The following is a 14,870-nucleotide window of genomic DNA, read 5'->3' on the forward strand; positions in this document are numbered from 1 at the left end:
TCAGCTCAAAACCTGCTACACTTTCATGGCCATTTTGGATTGTTAGCTTTATCCATCACCTACAGAATGTCACTTGGTGATAGACAGTCACTTGTCCTTAGTAAGCACAGAGGGAAAGATGTCCTGGCAGAGGCAGTATGTACCTGAGCCAGGTACAGCCAGTGTCACATCCTCCACGAGCCATCCTCCCTGACCTTCCTGGTCTGAGGCACACTGCAGGAACCAGAACCTGGACTGGTCTTCTCACTAGCAGCTCATGGCTGTGGGCTTAAAAAGTGGTCCAAAAACTGAGAAAAATGGACAGAGCAGAAAGATCAAACTAAAACCCAGCACAGCAGTTGCAGAAGGCTTTTATGAAGAACCCTGCAAAGGCAGGGGCATCCCTTCCTTCCGAGCCACGTCTCGTCGGCTGAGCTCATGCCCTAAACCAAAGGCAGGGAGAAGTGCTTCTGCCAGCCGGAGCACAGCGGCTCCCATTGCCCTCCTTGTCCTTTACCACCCTCCAACTCTTCACACTCCGCTTTTCTGCCTTTAGCCCGGGCCTCCCCACAGCAGGTGGCCAGGAATTTTCTCAGGAGCGAGGACAGTTTTGTTTGGGACTCTGGGGATGGAAGGACCGAGTCTGTGGCAACCGGGAGAGAAACCGAGGGGTCGCCAATGCCTGGAGGAGCCCGCGCTCCCCTCCCGTTTCCCTCCCTTTTCCCCCGTCCCCTCAGGGCGCCGCGCGCCCCCGCCGCTCCCTCCCAGCGGCGCCCCCTGGCGGCCCCGCGGCCCCTCGCCAGCCGCCGCCGCCCTCGCCTCGCCGCGCCGCCCCTTTGTTCTCCTTCCCTCGCTCCCTCCTTCCCTCCGCCCGCGGCTCTCGCCCTCCCCCGGCTCTCTTCCAGCCCTCCCCCGGCCCCTGCCCGCGGTCTCTCCCGCACCGGCTGCGGGAGAGGGCGATCATGGCTGCTGCTGCCGCCGCCGCCGGTGTCGCCGCCGCCGCCGGCCTCCGGCTGAGGTGATGCCCGCGATGGAGCCGCCGAGCCTGCTGCCGTTCCTGCGGAAGCTCAAGGAGGTTTTCGACGTGTGCGACGAGGATGCGGACGGCTTCATCCGGGTGGAGCACTTCGTGGCCCTGGGGCTGCAGTTCGGCCAAGGGGAGGAGGTGAGGAGGAGGAGGATGGGGATGGGGGGTGCCAGGATTTCGCCCGGCTCGGCTCGGCCCGGCCCCGTTCACCTGCTGCTCCCACCGCGCTCTGCCCCGCCGGCCCCCCCTCAGCTCCCCGCCTTCCCTCAGGGCGGCTCGGACCTGCCCCGACCCTTTTGGAGCCCCTCGGGGCGTCCCGGGCTCCCCCCGTCCCTCAGAGGGGTCCCGCAGCCTCCCCCCGGGGGGTCCCGGAGCCCCCGTCCCTCAGGGCAGGCCGGAGTCCCGGCTCCCTCAGGGGGTCCCGGAGCCACCCGGCCTTGATGTTTCCCCCCCAACCCCGCCTCAGGGCCGTCCCGGCGGGGCTACGGAGCCTTTCAGGGAGGTGTTTGCGAGCTGGGGGCTGCTCCGTGCCGGCTGAGCACGGTCCTGAGCGGGGAACGGGCACGGAGCGAGCCGCAGCTCCGGGCGGTGCCAGGCCCTCAGGCCGCCCGCAGCGGCGGGGGCATCAGTGGGGCGCGGGGCATCCACACAAGGAGCGGCCCAGGAGCAGAGCAGAGCCCCCAGGAGCAGCCCTGAGGCACCGAGTGGAGCCCCCAGGTGATCCACCCAGCCCTCTGGTATCCCACCGCCAGCCCCAAGCTGCTCCAAGGGGCTCAGTGGAGCCCTAATGACAGCAGGACCCTGTAAATCCGTGAGAGCGGGGTTCGGACCCGTATCTGGGGGGTAATGACGTGTGTTTGATATTAAACAATTCCTTTAGGTGATTCAGTAAAGGGTTGCAGCTCTGATCAAACTAACCAAGCAAGAAACGCTTTCCCTCTCAGACCTCTCGGGCTATTGCGCTTAACTGATGCTTCACAACGCGCCCCCGGCAGGTTTGGGGCTGGGGAGTGGAGCTGGGACTGGGAAAAGGCTCGGCTGCTCTCAGCTGGCCTTTTAAAGGATAATAAAACAAATTAACGGAAGGAGCCTCTAAAAAAGGAGTTTGGGAAGGGATGCCAAAGGGGCAGCAAAACCACAGTGAATTCACATTAATTGTCGGAGCAAATTACTCATTTTTGGCTTACTGCTGGTAATGAAACAGCTTGTGAATGAAATCAGAAGAGCAGGAGGAGGCTCATTGCTTGCAGGTAGTCATTGGTCTGTTAAACGTTTTCTTAATGAGAAACTAGAGTTTCTTGTTTTAACCAGCAAAATGATGAGGAGAAATGCATAAAAGTAGAGAGCTTTATTGATTTCTAGTTTTATTTGGCTCTTGGTAAGTTGTATAATTTTATATAAGCTAATAGAAGTATTTCTAAATGGTATTGCCAAATGCATTGCATCAGGATTGCTTCTTGCAGTGCTGCGTTTATTTGGAGGCAAATTGGTGGTTTTCTCTTGCAGCGCAGAGGAAGATTAGTTTGATTCCACAGGCTGTTTTGCAGCAGAATGGCTTTGACGATCACAACAATCCTTTTTGGTCTTAGAAATCTATAAGGTTATGGAAGGTTCTGTGTGATGTAAGGGAGAATTCAGGTGGTGCTCTCAAGCTTTGAGTAAATTGGAGTATATTAGTTGGCAAATATTTAAAATATGAAATGGAACAGAATAGACGACAAAACCGGTAATCTCAACAGTGAAGGCGGTAGAAAAGTATCGGTTGTCAGCATGGTATCGAGGCTGCAGGAGGGGCTGGCTTCCTGGGCAGGCACTAGAGGAATTACCAGTGGGGAGCAACGCATCCTTTTTTATTTTATGCAGTTGTAGTTGGCAGTGTTCAAACAAGGTATGTGCAAAAGTGGGACACAGAATTCTTAACTATGCATCTGTCAGAGATATAACCCTTTGTTCCCCTTTGCTTCTCTGCATTGATTGTAGTCGTTGGCTGGCAGTCCCTTGATTTCAAAGGAGCGTGTATCAGCTGAGTAATTGTGATTAGTAAATCACCGAAAGAGGCTTGTTAGGGAAATACAGAATCAATTTTCCAAGTGCACATTTACTGCAGAAAGATTAGAGCAGGTGAGCCGGTCTGTCTTTGAGCCTTGTTAAAACTGAACTTTATGTATGATGAATCGCAGCTGATGTCTGGAGACACTGAGAAGCTGTTCTCCCATATAACATGGCACTTTCACCCCCGCAGCTGCAGGAACCTAATAAGCTGTGTGTGGTAATGCAGCTCATGAAATTAAGCTGAAGAGACACTGCTCGAGCACTCTCCTTTAACACACTAAAATGTGTTTATTGTCACTGAAAACCAATTATACATTTGAACGTGCTATGCTTCTTGGGCCTGATCCACCATGGCTTCCTTTGCATTCAAAAGAAATCGTTCTGTTGGCATCAGTGAAAGATTGATTGGCCCTCATGTCTAAGTTATTTGCTGCTTCTATTTATTGAATTAATCTGGCCACAGAGAGGATCCCGTTTTGTAATTTTGTGGCCTGAATAATTGTGACTCTTACCCCTGGTAGCCTTGGGTCACGTTTATGAAATGAGACAGTATCTGTGCTGTCAGCTGTGCCGTCCTGATGCATGCAGGTTTCCACCTCTTCTCTACCTTCCTGCAGCCACAGCAGTGCAAAGTTTGGAGTCTATAAATTCTTAATACCAACCAGGGCGTGTGGGGCTTGGACTGTGTAGGGTGTTTGACTTTTTCTGATTTTTCTTGTTCTTTCCATTTCCTTTTTCTTCATTTTTTTTTTTTCTTCTGGACATGTGTGCAGTCAACATGCTGAAATTTATTTTTCCTGAAAGATCTACAACTCTCTGAAAACTGCCCCAAGGCAAAATGTTGCAGCAAGGCAGCAGCTTCCTGTTCAAGTAAAGCAGCCCTTACCTGCACCATCAGAATAGCAAATTTAAAAATTTCTTATCAAATTCCTTGCTATTTTACTGAACTTCTGAGCTTTCGCTTCTAATAGTGTGATGCTTTTCCTTTCTTTAAGACCGCACCATCACACTTTCCTCGTACCGTTCTGCTTCCACCCCCCCCAAAATCCTCATCTTCCTACAGTCACTGAGAGCCACCTGCAGCAGAGCAGCCATCGTCTCGGAGCAGCTGCTCGTGTAAGGTGTTTCTGCAGCAGAAGCATTTCTAGCAAGTTTGCTTTTATGCTGTAGCATTTCGTCATTGCATTTTTAACACTGGACCAACCCAACGTGATTCTCTTTCCTGCTGTTGCTGAGGAGCACGGAGCCATGATCTTCTCACGTGCCCCGGACTTGGCTCCTAGCGGAGGCTGCAGCAGCAACACCAGGCTTCAGCTGAGCCTGTACAAAGAATAGAAGGAAACCTTTGACCTATGTGGCATGTGGTTCAACCGCAGGAAGAAATGAGTAGTCCGTGTTCATTTGGCACAGCCAACAGCAGAATCATCTTCTGGGGTATAACCAGGGTATATCAAGTAATTTTCCTCCGTGGTCATTGATGATCAGCTGAGCACTCAGAGGTAACAGGTCCCAAAATGAAATTCATCTTTCAGAAGTGCTTCTTTATCTCTCCTAACAACAGAAACTCCTAGACTGAGACATTTTGGTTCAGTGCTTAAAAATAACAGGCTTGGGCCTTGCTTTCCTGTTGAATGGCTGTTTGTGAAAGAAGCTGAAGAAAGATGTGAAGGGCTGTTTCCAAAGAGACCTGACTGAATGGCGAGTGCTCACTAGTTGAAGAAACACTTCTCATAACATCGAAAAATGCCAAGAGTTGCTTGCCATCTGGTTCCCTTTCACTGGGAGGAGAGTTGTACTAGCAGCTGAGTGTCTAGGAGCATTGTGAGTGACGTGTTCAGCAAGCCCCAGTTCTGGCAGTGGAGTGTGTGAATGTGTATTTCAGGGTAGTGCCAGTTGATGTTTCATTATGCCAGATTCTATTTAAACTCTGCATTCATTTTTCAGCAACAAGTGAAGCATGCTGAACGTGTTGACTGCTTCTAGAGTTGGAATCATCCTTGGGAGGTGTGCAAACTGTGCAGGTGCGTAGGCAGTAACCTTGTCATGGTAAGGTCGGCAAACACTCCTCAACTTGTGAGGGAACTTGAGCAGCTAATAAAATCAGGAGGCCAAAATCAATTATTCTTGTGACTGGACAGTAATTCACTTGAAATCAATGGCTTTCCAGTAGTATAGAACAGAAGTAGCTGGAAACAAATTAATGTTTCATGTGAACAAATTAAACTTTCTGGCCAAAAGAAACCATTGGACTAGGGAAATGTTTGTTGCTGTTTGTTGTTGCTTTCTTGTGATGATTATCACCATCCTGAGCTGAAACCAAAGGCATCAGCCTTGCATGGTGCCCAGATAGTAGTTGTGGCTGCTGTCTCAGTTTAATGACAGTCCTGGCAGACGTGCTCCATTCTTACTTGCTCTCAGGTGTCTCCCAGGGACACCTGGTGGAGTTGTGCCCTAAGCACAGCCCCTCTGTTGTAGCAGCTCCATGGCTGGCTTCTCCTGTGAAGATAGGGCTGTAATTTCACTACATAACAACCTGGGATCTTTCTGAATGGCCTGGGGGAGTTTCGGGCTTCTCCCAGCTGTAGAGGTGCAGTTCAAAGTTGTGCCATAGAGATAAGTGAAGTCGCTGCAAGTTTCCATCAGTGTGCATGATGACAGAGGCTGGTTCATAGGTTCCTGGTAATGTGCAGCATGCTCTGGCCATACCTCCATCCATGAGAAAAAAGACTTTGGCACCGAGACATTGAAATAAATACAGTAGTTTTAAAAAGTGATATTCCTTGAAATTGTATATACCGATGACCCGAATCATAGAATGGTTTGGGTTGGAAGGGACCTTAAAGACCATCAAATCATTCAGAATGACATGGAATATGCGTAGTTGCGGAATGGTGCAGTGGGTACTTGGCTTATGGATTACTCTGTTGCTGTAGCCTTCCTGATTCCATGCAAACTAGCCAGCAGTAAGTTTAAAATAGCCCTTTGGCATATCCTTGCACTAAGCGTGTATTTTCAAACAGCTGGCATAGACCGAGCTTAGTACTTAGTGTTAGTCAAACATTTTCTGAAGCACTGTTATGGGAAGAGAAGCTGTGGGTTTGCTGTGCACTCATGAGTTTAATTTGTTATGTAATATGTTTGCCTTTCAAAGGTGAGAGCTGAGGGGGGTGATGTGCACAGGTAAGAATTTATTGTTGCTGTGTTTTGCAATACGTGTCAGCAATCTGAAATAGTGAGTTCACAAAGCCTGAGGAAAGGCAAACAAGTTTAATAGCAATTCCTGATGCTCTTATTTAAATGACTGTTTTATGACTACCTCGGTGTTTGCTTTTAGTACAGCTACAGTGATTTACTGTTGCCTTATTAAATGCAAAAGTAAAGAAAAAAGTTAGCATATAGATCAAGTGTAGAAGACATTACTGCATTCTTTGCACACTGTATTGAAGGCATCATATGTAACTGGTGAAGTTAAAATATTCAGCTGCCTAGCAAGACTAGGTATTTGCTATTTTTTTTCCTTCCCCCTTCCACCTCCCCAGCCCCATTCCTGAGTTGCTCCATGCTGTTAAGCTGTAAAATTGATATTCTTTGTCTGTGACATGTCTGCGTGTTCTCCAGAAATTTGCTCTTGCAAATCCTAGGGAGGATTTCAGATTTCTAGCACGTACTGATTTTCTTCCTGTAATGTGATTAAGCTTTGAAAAGTGAGTTAGACAAAATCGCTGCTAGGAAGGGTAAATATTAGGGGGGAACAGGACAGTGCCATGTGGGATTTGTGGGGATGATCTGCAATACAGAACTATAGCACAAGTGACTTGTACTCCACAGCAACACCTGCATAACAATATAGTGGGGAAAATCATTTGCATCATAATGTTTAGCTAAGTAAATGTGTCTTATTATTCTCTTTGTAGTTTACAAAATCATTTCATAATAATTTTATCTACTTTCAATGCTAATATTCACAAACATTTTATAATCCCTGATTGCTGTTTTGTAATGGAAGTAAACTGAATCACAGTGTCTGCTCAAGAGCTAGAAATGAAGTTCTACCAGTTCTTAAAATACACGAGTCTGTGGGCTGCCCATGATGTCAGACCTAGATACCTGCCTAAGCTGCTGAGTGAATTCCCATCCGTGCACTGAGCGTAGTTAGCTCAGTGTGGGGAGTGATGAAGTTGATGAATGGTAACGGGAAATGTCAGACACGAACACTACTGCTATAACATACGGGGTTTACAGCAGCGGCGCGAGTGTAAGCAAAGCACTGTGTAATGCATCTCTGTTCCTTTTTCTTCACTATGTAATTAAAGGGCCTCACTTGGAGAGTAGGTGAGTGTTTATGTACCACTATGAATGTTATTTTCACATCTTCTGTGCCGTTAAAACCAAACCCAGCGGGGCTCCTTCCTAAGCTGTGCGTCCTGTTCAGTTTTACAGTATGTTTTGCCCCAGAGTGAGTGACAGGAGTGAGCTGTGGGGTCAAAATACTGCGAGAGACAGGATTGATGCACAGGGCACAGACCTGGAAGAATTACAATCTACTCTTTAGATTTTAAAGCCACTTCAACAGTTTACTTTGGGTATAGCATTACGGTTTCAGATCTTTTGTTGTTGGGGTTTGCTTATTTGTTTGTTTGAAGCAGAAAGCTTAGAGATGGGAGAGACGTTCTCTGTTAGGTTCCCTGAAATCGGGAAAGTAGATACTGGAAGTGTCTGTTCTGGTGTTGATAGAAGTAAAAGGAGTCCTTGGATGGAAGCTTTCAAGGAACCTTTTTCTTTTCAGACATCTTTAGCTTGTGGCACTGCTTTGTGATGTTCCACACTGGAGCATGTTTCTGGTACGCATGCTGGAAATTTGCTGTGGCAGCATGCTTTGTGTTTTTTTTTCCGATGCTTAGGTTGTTCTGGGTGTTCTTGGTGCCTGGTTTTTCATGAAGATTTGCGGTGGGCTCGTGAAGCCATTCTGGTGTTGTTCCACCACCTCGTGGTGAACCAGACCCCCCCCCAATGAGATCCAGATGGCTTTTGGAACATGGGATATTCTTTTCCAATGACACTGCTGTTGTTGTGATTAAAAAGCTCAAACAAATATGCAGATATAAACAGCTTTGCCCATATGTTTGCATGGTATTAATAGATTTGAGAAACTGTCCCAAATATTGGTGATTTTGCTGTTTTTGTAGCAAGCAACTATATGACCAGTGGAACGTATTTCACCCAGTTAAACCCCATAATGTTGGGGCGCAGTAGCTAATAATGCAGAGGGTGAAATGCAGCAGTGTATCCTGTTACCCCAAAGCAGTACAAAATCCTCCAGTAATAGCACTAGAGCTACCTTTCTGAGCTTTTTTTTTGTTCTTGGGAACAGTGGAAAGCCGGAGGGCTCTCATTAGAAGCGTTTTGTTGCAGCATTCTCTCACACGCTGGATTTGTGTGGCATTGTGTCAAAACACAATAGAGCCTGCTTGGAAAGAGGGCTAAGGGCAGCTGCACGCTCCGGAGGGAGGTGGGCTGCTAATGAAAGGAATGGGATGTGGGAAGAGAGATTTTGCTGTCCTTACTGGGCCAACAGGCAGCCTCGATGAGAGTAGGTTTGGCAGCGTGACCCAAGGAGTCCTGACCCTGTTGAAATCGGGGATGTGACCCTTGTATGTTGCAAGGGCTTTTTTCCATCAGGTAATCGTTGTGCACTAAGCCCTTCCAAATGGGGGTATCTCAACATGCTGTAAGGACTGGCAGCTTGCTTCAAACCTGCGTGCCCTCTCCTGCTGGCAGTCTTGTCTGATGACAACATAAAATTGTTGTGGTAGGAAGTATGTGGGCAATTAATTACGTGCTTATTCGGTGTGGGGAAACACAAAATGCTGGCTTGTTTGCGGTGTCGTAGCATCTCAGCAACACGGAACAGTGTGGAGTGTCTCAGCAAAGCTGGTGAGTTCTTCGCTTTTCGCAAGTCCCATACATACCCTGAGTCTGGTTTGTGTTTTGCAAACGATTTTTGCCTTAAAAAAGTAGCAATGTAGTTAATTTCACTTTGTTTTTTATTGTTTTGTTTTGTTTTTATTGTTTTGTTTTAAGCATATTTTGATTGTTTTCATTTGAAGCTTGCTTTTTCCTGACAAAAATAAATTGAGGTATTTGACAAACAAAAAGTGAAAATGCCCCAAATCATAAAATTTTGTTCAACACACATTTTATTTATTTTTTTTCTAAGAAATTGATAAAATGTGTTTGATTTCCTTTACTTGGGCAAAAAGCTGAAAAATCAGTTATTTACCAAGTTTTGTATCAAGCAAGTACAGGGAGCCTGTGAGCTCCAGGAGGGAGAGGAAATAAGCCATTTGGTTCATCTCTCCTCTGCTTAATTTGACTTATGTTCAGCTCACAGTTATCCAGAGCTATGGGGAAAATAGAGCAATAGGTAAAAGCAAAACCTTGGATAATGCCAAGCTGTCAGAAAGAGACTAGAGGAATATAATCTTTAGGAAAAAAAATATCATGAGTTTGTACAGAAAGCTGGAACAGCTTTAAAGCAGGATGGTACAGAGAATGTTGGATTTTAGCTCTTGAGTATCTCTGTCTGTTGCTTTTCACAGCTTGTGGTTGCAGTGATCGTTCCCTTGGTCTCTGTGTTGAGCAAATGAAGTCTGACTTCATTTGCTGCAGTCAGGCGCTGGTGAAACTCGTGAATTTTAGACTCTGGTGTGAAGAGTGAATTGTGTGTTTCATTCTTCAATTCCCTTTAAGATCCCTTAAAAATAAAGAGTTGAGGTATGGCTTGGGACAGATGTTGAAAGGAGCTTTAAGAATGTCAGCTTTGCTCTTCTCACTGAGCAGTTAAACACCACGGAAGGTTCCACTGAGGAAACTCTTGCAGTTTTTCCCCCCAGTTCCCACCTGGGAATTGCATGGCCTTTGCCACACGCAAGCTCTTCTGCCCAGTTGGGAACGTTCATGGGGAAGTGCCGTGATATTTGCTCCCAGTGTGACAGTCCAGTGCCTCTTGTTGGCGGGTGAAATTGGTTTGAACAGACAGTGGTTGGAAACGAGCGTTTGTGAAAGTCTGTCTGCTTTTTGCCTCTTCCTGGCAGTGGCGAGTGGCATATGTCATAAATTATGTGCATCAAGCATTAGAATACCAAGTCTTCCAGCTAAGATAACAGGCAGATGTAACCAGAAAAATAACTGATGAGTGACAAAATAATAGCCCTCTGAAAGGACAAACTTCAGAGGGAATGACAGCTGGGAAAAAGCCCAGGGATGCACAGTTTGTAATTTGCTGGAACAAAGTTAGGCTCTGTTGCTGTTGGGGTTTGTGGGAATGCTGCCACATCACACGATGTGTTGTTATCCTCTCCCAACCCCATTGCACCCACCTGTGGTGCAGCTGGAGGCAGTGGAGGTGAGCACATCCCTGAGTGCCAGTGCTGCTTTGGGCTGACACATTGCCATCATTCTCAGTAATCTACCACTTCACAACTGTCCTGATGTCCAATTTGCCAGCTGTTTCTATGAGTAATCCAGAGGATTTCTGCATATTTAACAAGGTAAAATATTTGCAAACTCTACTGATTCTGCCAAAAGTGCAAGACGCAGATGGCTTTTGTTGTGTAGGTAGCCCCAAGGGATTCCTCTTGCTGTATTTTTCATGTAAACCTGGTATAACTACTGTGGATGACATTTCTTTTCTCAGCAACAGCTTTACTTTCCCAACGGCGTTCTCAGTGCGTTTCCAGAAGCACGGTAAGCCTGGTATGTGGAAACATCCCTCCTGTGCTCCTGGCGTGCTCTGGGTGCCGCTGCACCGCGCACCTCCCCGCTGGGTGCAGCTGGCAGCGGCTGGAGGTCCTCTGCAGCTGCCCTGCCTTTGGGCCAGCGCTGCACACACACTGGCCACGTTTCTGCTCCCTGCCTCTGCCTCGTAGCGTGGGGAGGAGGAGGAGGGCACCATGCAGCAGGGATGTGTAAGGCATGAGAATCAGGGGTGCCTCGGGGGACACCCCATGAGCTGACTGCAGTCACTGCTGTTCCACAGCTCTCCAGCTCTGCCTGGGTGCCTCGCGTTGCTGGAGACTCTCTGAAATAACACCTGATGCTCTGGCCTCCCTGTATTATTGTCCCAGTTTATTCCTCCTTCAGGGAGAGCTTCAGTCGTGGGCATGTCATTGCTTGTGCTTTGTGGTGGGGGGCTCTTAGCTTAAACCATCGTGCTCACTTAGCTCTAGCTGTGTTGTAGCAAATTAGCACCTGTTGGGAAGAGAATGGAGCTTTGGAGGAATAGCTCTATGTGGTTGTAAACGCGAATGATTTACACATTTTGAGTGAAAAGCCTGCTTGAGTGAGCTGAGTTGGTGGGATAATGGGGCTATAGATTACCTTTGGGTTTATTGCAGTTGGCTGCTGCTTTTCACCCCCCTCTCTTTATTAGTGCCAGTGGCTCTTTTGCAATGTGTTCTGTTCGGTGGCACTTCTAATTCAGTGCTTGCCACTGCTTGCATTTTTTAGATGTTGCTCTATTCTGTGGCAGCGATTCTCTGGATTTACAGCACAGGATGAAAAGGGTAGGAGTGCGGGCTCTGCTCTTATAGCAAGAAATGGTTAGCATCTGTGTTTTGGAGTCAAAGTGTGAAGAGCTGAATTTCAAATACCTTTTTTTTTTTTACAGGAGGAAGGGTTACCATGGGTAATAGCCATGAAACATTGTGTCTGGTTGTTTTTTCCCCTATCTTTTATGTTGTTCTATGAGATATGAAAATGAAGTTAATCTTCCAGACTTCCGTATGGTACTGGATGTCTGAAGGGAGGCTTGGATTAACTGCTGGTAGCTTCACCAGAAGCTGTTCCTGAGCCCACAAGGGCACCAAGCTGAGCATCCTCTGGAACACCTTCTGTAGAGGCAAAGATGCAGAATTGTCCTTTGATTTGGGGAAATTTAAAGATGTGAGACTCCGGAAGGGAGTTCTTGCCATCCTTTGAAGGTGTCTGTGTGACCTGACCTAGTACAGCTGGCACCCTGGTACCTTTCTTTCCTTTCCCCGTTGTGTAACACTCAGCATTTTTAGGAACTCACATCATTCAGTGCACGGTGGGTGTGTCAGTCACAGGAGGTATTTCTCCGATTACCCAAATCCCACTTCAGCTTTAGTTTCAATTTCTTCTGTGTGTTCTATGCTACCCTTGCTACTGATAGAAACTTTCCTCTTTTGCAACCAGTCTGTTAGTCATTGTGCCTGCTTAATGGGGGGGAACTGCTGTCAGTAGCGCTGACTGCGTGCCGTCATCAGTGCCAGCCGGTGGTTTCGCTAAATGAATTGGGTGGAAGGAGGAACAAGGAAGCAAGAAGCAAATAAATGGGTAGATTGCCACCAGCAGTGAACGAATACAAAGGGAATTCAGGTGAAATGGACAAAGCTGTGGAACAGGATGGCAGTGTTTAGCCTGTTTGAATACCTGTGTGCCTCTTAATACCACCCATGTGCAAGGACTGGTTTTGAGGAGTAAGCTGCCAGCCTGGAAGGGGAATTGATTTTAAGACCCGAAGTGTGCGCTCAGTGCACGCAGTAATTAGATTGTGATGGCAATTTCAGCACAGGACTGAACTTTAACTAACCTTTCAAAAACTCATTCTTCCTGCAGGAGCTTGTGGGTTTATTTGTGCTATCAGTGATGAACTCAGGCAATGTCACAGGCTATCAGAGGGGAAGGAAGGGAGAAGCCATTAAAAGATTAAATTCTCATTGATTGCATTTTTAAGTTAAACCTCCCAAACTGGTTGCTATATTTGATGCTTCTTTATTTCCATTGAAAGTTAGTGGCTCCAAAAAGCTCGGGTCATTTTTGAAAATGCAGCTTTACTTCCCGAGTATGGCAAAAGCTCATGGAAATTCTGCGTTAACCCTCGGGGAAGATGTAGGAGGTGCTAGACCCAGAAACGCTGCGTTCTCATCACAGCACTCCTCCCCACTATTGGAAATGGCTGTTGTGCTTTCTGTGATTAATGAGGGAGTTATTACTCCCTTTAGGTGAAGTTTCTTGCTGCTTGGCACTCTAAAGACTCTCGTTAAAGAGCTGATGTGATTCCCGGGAAGATTTTGTGAAATCTGGACTAAATGGGTCACTGCATGCAGATAACAAGAGCAATCCACGCTGCTTCGTGGGAGCGGCAGGGAAGGCAGGCTCAGCACCATGCCGAGCTGTGTGTCAGCCCCCGCTTCAAAGAGATAGCACACACAATTTTAAAATATTCACCCTTGTTCAGCTAATACTGCTAACATAAAAAGCATGACTTATTTTGGTGCTGCATTAATGGATTTAGGTCAGAGACTGCAAACGAGTGTGACTCAGCTGTGTGAATAAATCAGTTCACTTGATTGTGGGATGAATTTACACTTTCAAAGCTTCTAATACGTAATGAATATTCAGGGTCTGCCACATGGTAGGAGATCTAAAATGGAGGCTTGGATTCCTACCGCTGGGCTCTTGCTCAGCAAGTGTTGTTACAAGAGTCTGGAGTGGCAGATAGCAGGGCTGCTTCATCTTTCCCTTTACCATTGCTAATTGCACCGCTGCAATTCCCTAATTTGCAGCTCTGGAAGATGGGTGGGGTCATGCTGCATCAGTGCTCAGAGCACATTGTCCTCTAAGCACAATTTGTCGACATCAAATGGAGTTGCACAGGTGTCAGAAGGGGATTCGAAATCTCAGAGGCTTTTAGAAGAGTCTGGGAGCAGTTTCGTACCCCAGGTGTGCAGAGGCAGCACCAGGCTCCTTTTTTTTTTTTTTTTTCCTGTTAAGGTAGAATGATCAGCTCTCCTGAAACTTAATTTTCTTAAATGTCTTTTTCAGCACACCCCAAATTACAAATGACACCAGAGACACTCAGTGAGTTTAGGACTTAGTCTGCTTTTGGGTGTAAAGCTCCTGTAGGGGAGTTGGGCTATGGGCTCTTCTGGTGTGATTGCATGGGCTGGGTCGTGCAGCTCCTCTGGGCTCTTCTGCTCTGACACAAACTTTGAGGTGGTAAAAGCTGGTGTCATGGCATTGGTTTGGATGGCAGAGTCCTTGCTTATGCAGGAAGGGGACAAGAAATTCATCAGACCTTCGTGGGCAACGTCTTAATTCTGAAGTTGTTACTTCTTAAAATGCCATTCACAAGAGTAGTGGGGAAATTAAATAAAGATGCTGGTGTTACCCAAGTTAAGAATAGCCTCTAATAAAGCTGTGAAGTGTTTTAAATTTGCTAGTTTATTTTTGCTTGCAATAGAGATTTCTTGCCAAAGCCCTCTGTGGAATTAATTTGAAAATCTGAGTTCAAGATAGCTGGATAAGAGAAGATTTGGCAGCACTGTGAAAATCTTTAATCAAAAAGTGCAGCACATCTGATTTACACCTGGCAGCACATCTGATTTAGGTGTAAAAGCATTAGCCTGCCTATGCAACTTGGTGCGTGGCCCCAGGAATGCTGCTGATGGTCATCACTTTCTAGAGCGGGGCAAAATGAGGAATGCATCTGCTATCAGTGAGCTGCTCACGGCGCAGTTGGGAGCCTTGGATGCTGCACTGATACTACAGTGCTGCACTTCAGAGCCTGCGAATGCTGCCTCACTTGTGCTGGAAATCCACCAGCAGAAAGAAAAAGCAAAAAGCAGCTAGGTTTCTAAAGGAAAGATCTCTTTAATGACAGCGTTGTAGCAAGGAAGGCAGGTACAGCCTGCACAGCAGCTCCTGCTCAGCACCAGCAGGCAGGCGCTGATGGCTGGCCTGACATCTGTGGCAGAATTTACACCACTGATAACAACAATGAATGAGA

At 46.9% G+C, this 14,870-nt stretch overlaps 1 protein-coding gene across 2 annotated transcripts in view; it reads left to right on the forward strand.

Moving 5' to 3' along the window:
* The first annotated feature begins 780 nt into the window (after nucleotides 1-780).
* The window catches only part of RAB11FIP4 (RAB11 family interacting protein 4), a 125,668-nt gene continuing 111,578 nt past the window's right edge, over nucleotides 781-14,870 (forward strand). The window contains exon 1 of one of the 2 annotated variants that reach the window (XM_027471624.3): nucleotides 781-1,144. In XM_027471624.3, the coding sequence (XP_027327425.1) occupies nucleotides 1,001-1,144 (144 nt within the window). In that variant the 5' untranslated portion in view covers nucleotides 781-1,000. The remainder of the gene's footprint in view (nucleotides 1,145-14,870) is intronic. The other variant, XM_027471623.3, reaches the window with a different exon arrangement.

This window comes from Anas platyrhynchos, chromosome 19, assembly GCF_047663525.1.
Source record: "Anas platyrhynchos isolate ZD024472 breed Pekin duck chromosome 19, IASCAAS_PekinDuck_T2T, whole genome shotgun sequence".
NCBI lineage: Eukaryota > Metazoa > Chordata > Aves > Anseriformes > Anatidae > Anas > Anas platyrhynchos.